Source organism: Perkinsus marinus (genome assembly GCF_000006405.1).
Source record: "Perkinsus marinus ATCC 50983 genomic scaffold scf_1104296951052, whole genome shotgun sequence".
In the NCBI taxonomy this organism is placed as follows: domain Eukaryota; phylum Perkinsozoa; order Perkinsida; family Perkinsidae; genus Perkinsus; species Perkinsus marinus.
This window is the reverse complement of record NW_003209438.1, coordinates 1-4,964: the sequence shown is the minus strand read 5'-3', so window position 1 is coordinate 4,964 and position 4,964 is coordinate 1. Positions and strand designations below refer to the sequence as shown.

Sequence of the window (4,964 nt, the reverse complement as noted above, 5' to 3'; positions counted from 1 at the left end):
CAAATTGAAGCTTTTCCGGAGTGAATGTCGGGAAGCTGCCGAATACCAAGGGAGACCTCCTCAGACTTTCAAAGAGCGAGTCGTACACACTTGGAATTTCTTGCGAGACAAATTCGATCTGACTGGAGATTGGTTCTGGTACGGCTACTCCGGTCTCCGCATTCTCGACGTTGTACTGCAAACTATCCACCTCGTCGAACTCGGCGGCCGATCCCTTACAAGAGAGGAAATTTATGCGAGTGAACGTATAGCTATCGTGACTCAGGCAACTCTAATTATGTTGGTATTCGTTGTTGGTCCGATCACGATTATACTCAACAACCGAGTCTGGGCTGCTCTCTTTGATGCCATCACGGCCTTCAGCTTCACGGCTGCTTATCTTATCATATCTGGTCACATACTTCTACCCGGTACTTGGCCAGCCTTGCACTTCCAAACCTTCATCTCTTTTCTGTCGACCATTTTACCAGCCGCACTGTCACTAGATAACATGATAGGCGTAGATCGCTACTTGCTTGAGATCGCCAAGAATCCCGAGCTAACCCGTGTCCAGAGGCGCACATCTCTCCGTTACTATGTTATCGCTCTCATCTCGTGGACCATTGGTATCAGTGGCTTCGTCTATGTGGCGATAACACAGTTCAAAGGTAACTGTAACGAGCTCATCCCCAACTTCGACTCTGAGTGTCTGGTTCCTGTATATCCAATCCTAGATTCCCAATCTTGTGATTGTCGGATGGCAATCATAACTGTTCAGGGAAACTGCGTCCAGGATGACCAGAAACGTTTGTCATTATACAACAGGATAGAGTACTTGGTTATAGCGGATCGTGATCCGACTCCGTCCGCCACGTGCACGAATGAACCCCAGGTTCTTCTTGATACACTGTCGACGTTCAAGGAGCTTGTTGTTGTGGGTTTGTTAGCTCTGCCAATTGTAACGCTAAACGTGACAACACTGGGCTCTTTACAGATCCTTGGAGCCACTGCGACGCACCTGACCACAGTCCCCGATGATGTGCATCTACGATTTCCCTCCATCCGGTCCTTCCAGTTCGAGCTCTCCCGAATAGAAGAACTACCGTTCGATTCACTCCGACAATTGCGATACCTCGAGTATATTGGTTTGGCTGGGAACCCTATCTGTCATGGAACAGATTTTCCTGAATGGACGAACGGAATCGTGGATTGTGGCTTGGAAGAAAGTGAACCCTGTGATGTTGATGACCCCCTTGTGGGTATAGCCGAAACGCTTACTGGTTATTGCCACAAATGGGTCGCTCGCGGCTCCCCAAAGCAATGTCTACCGCTCTGCACCGGCACCTTCACAACTTACTCGGCAGCGGACATCGACGCCAGTAACACAATAAGCGTCGAGGAAAACACAGCACTCCTACAGATGTTCGAAGTGATCCCTGATGGAACGACAGTAACTACTGCTCTCCACCACTGTGTCATGAAAGCTTGCGGCCAAGAACCTTCCGACGAGCTACCATTTCCTATTCAATCGACTGTAAGTATGATGTGGATTCATCATCCTAGCTCGTTGGCCTAGATGCTCGCGGATTAACGGCTGAAGTGGCATTAGTTGGGATTTTCTTGGTTGGTCTTGTTCATGTTAGACTCATGCCTTTTCCTCCTCAGTTGTTCCTCTTCGGCGAGTCCAACTGCGAAGAATGCGAATTCTGATGCAACATGCCTCCGTAGACATACTTACCCGTGTTGTCAATCACGTTGTTGTTCATTCACCATTGCTCGTCGGCAATAGCGTTTGGCTCCAGTAGACGTCCAATGAACAATACCATGATGGTTGCATTCAACAGATGATACCTTCCAAAGGCATCTCACGAGCCCATTTGCGATTGAAAGGGGAAGTTCCTCTTCCAACCGCGAACGGGAATGTTCAACATTGCGCCTATCATTCACTTTTCCTTCTGAGATGATGAGGGCAACGGACTACTACGTTATGTCACTACTGATCATGCTGCAATGACACAGAACAACTGCTCTGTATGTCAGGGCACATGCTCTGCTCTGCATCAAGTGCAAAAACTGGGGAAAATGCAGTACATTTTTTCTGGTGCAAGATTGACTATGACAATCCAAGTTCGTTATCACCAGATTGACCTGTTGAAACCAAGATTGACAGTGAAGACCTAAGTTTGACAGAGCCAAGTATGTATTACGGAATTTGACAATATTTCAAACAAGTTCAACAATACGCAATTAAATAACTTGGTCCAGGTTTGACAGCTCAGAAAGTGCTCTTATGCGAGTCGCAAGCTCATAGTATGAGCTTGCGACTCGAGCAGCTTGACTTGAGCCTCACACAGGGAATCTCAATCATTTACTCATTCCATGACTGATAGTGATCGAGTCGATGACGTCGACTTTACGGCATTAGTCGACGTCGTCGACTCGTCACGACTCGTCTGTGTCATGTGAGTACAACACGGAGGAAGGTTCTGCTCGCATGGCGTTTATTACGGGGCTAAGGAGATCGGTGGAACTGGTAGGTTAGTCGAGTGATCAATGGAGATTGGTGGACGGGTGGATCGGGTAACCCGACTCGTTGTTCCCGAAGAAGTCGGGCGTCAACTCAACGCCTTCTCAAGAGGGCTATCGCTGCTGATCAAATCGTTGAGAATAGCAGAGAGCAAAAGAGGTCTCGGGGAGGGGGGAGAGGAAGGACAGTGAAGGTTACCCCGGAGCTGAACCATCAGGTCCCGGAATTCGTGAACCCTTCCATCCCATTTAGAGCCATCCGCGAGGAGGTCGGCAATGCTTTGAGTAATCCCACTCTTGATCGTTTCCTGGATGGCTATCTATCGACGAGAATAAATTCACTGAACTAGCGGCGCTAATATCGCTAAAATTTAGCCATAAAAGGCGTACCTACTGCCAGGATTATCAGGTCCACAAAGATGACACCAACTATAATCGGTGTATACGCAGGGCATATGCGAGAGCTGCTCTTGGGGCACGAGCCAAGAGGAGAGAGGTAACTGCTAAAGGTGTGAATCTCAATATTGAATATTGAGATTCACAGAATTTTGAATATTCTTGTGGCGAAAAGTGATGATGGAAAAATCGCATATCACGAAGTTCACTGGATTTCCAGTGTCAAACTTGAAGGTCGAACATGCGTGCATAATGTCAAACTTGTGTTGTATGATGTCAAACATTGTAGTAATATATTTGCCACTGTGGATCTCGACTGTTATACGATGGGATGGTGACAAGCTTGACAGTGTTACAAGGAAGTTTGACTTGAGTCGAGTCAAACTCGTTTGTGACGGTGTCATCCTCATCTGCTCATTCTTCAAAATTGCACGGGTAAACTCTACTCCTGCAAGATGCACCGCTACAGATGTAGATATTCACAAGATGTAAATTACACCGTGTAATGGTTCTTCAAGAGACACCGTTGTATCAAAACGGCGTCTTTTGGTGAGAGAGTTTGCCAGCGGGAGGATCATTATGGAGCTGACTTGCGGATTCCACTCCAATGTATCGCAGGAGTCGTGTTTCCAAGTCTAGATCGTATGCCAACTCCCGCTGCCAGTGAGGTCACGGTCTGCAATGCAGCAGATGCAGAGGAGAACCTCGCGAGAAGTGACGACGACGATGATGAATGTTTGTCTGAAGACAATTGTGAGAGCGACAGTAAAGCACTCTGGAACTCTGCGACCTGAGCACTGAGAAGTGTGCTTCAGAATCAGCCCAGGAGAGTGATGATGATAATGATGAGGATGATGATGCTCACACGGAGCAACTGGTCGAGGTAGCCGAAACACGAAATGAGGAGCAGAAGACAGGGTTAAACGAAGTTGAGGAGACAGCCACGCATGAAAACCGCGTCGAAGTCGATAAGAGTGAAGAAGTCGCCGAGGAAGTGCGTCGCTCGATGTGGGAAGCCGCATGAAGCAACTTGTCCGCGATCGACTGATTTTTTTGCAGAGCTGCAATATCGTTTCGGCGCGAGAGACGCATGGCCGCTCGGCAATCCAGCTTGCAGGTCATCGCTATAGTCTTGGTCGACAAGTTCAACAGAGCCTACAGAATTGGCCTCATCTTTTTGCTGGTGAGTTTAGGATTATGAGCTCCTCGGCCATGCTACTCCGACAAGGATTTTCCTCAAGACGCCATGGAATTCTGACAGGTGCTCCTCGCCTTCGTTTGTGGTATACAGTGTTATGCACAATTCATCGTACCAGTACCGCCTACAGCTGATGAGCTGGATACTCTTGCTCCCGAGACACTTACTAAGCCCAATGAGACACGCTATGAAGTAACAGCTGTTGGAGTGGTGGAATCAATCATACTTGGGTCCATTGGGCTCATCTCGCTGGCTCGAGCAGCGATGGTGGTGCGAAAATTGTGTATAAGTGACGAAACTAAGCTGAGTATTGTGAGGAGTGAGCTGGCTGAAGAGAATCAGGCGCGTAACCAAGATATGTCTGAACGTAGCCTCATAAACCGGGTTGCCCTCTCCGCGGTTGCCTCGAAGAAGAAGGTCGAACTGACCGGGCGTTTGTTCTGGCACGGTTTTTTCACGCTCGAGGCCTTGGATACTGTTCTGCAAATTATTCGTCTGGTTGAACTGGGCGGCCGTTCTTTCACGGGGGAGAGAGTTATTGTGGCGGACCGTACAGCTATCATGACCCAGGCTACCCTGATAATGTTGGTGTTCGTTGTTGGTCCCACGACACTCATACTCAACAACCGAGTCTGGGCTGCTCTGTTCGACACCATCGTCGCCTTCAGCTTCACGGCTGCTTATCTTATTATATCTGGTCGCATATTCCTGCCTGACACTTGGCCAGACTTGCGCTTCGAGACGTTCGTCTCCTTCCTCTCGAGTCTCGTCCCCGCTATTTTATCACTAGATAACGTGATAGGCGTAGATCGTTACCTGTACGAGATTGCTAAGAATCCAGAGCTAACTCGCGGTCGTAAGCGGA

General features: G+C 48.4%; 1 protein-coding gene across 1 annotated transcript; it reads left to right on the top strand.

The window, feature by feature from the left end:
- Positions 1–4,162: 4,162 nt before the first annotated feature.
- Pmar_PMAR015614 (hypothetical protein) lies at positions 4,163–4,955 on the top strand (the record flags this gene model as incomplete). The annotated part of the gene is made up of 1 exon (XM_002777830.1): positions 4,163–4,955. A coding segment is annotated over one exon (793 nt), but the record flags the coding sequence as incomplete, so codon positions are not given.
- Positions 4,956–4,964: the final 9 nt, after the last annotated feature.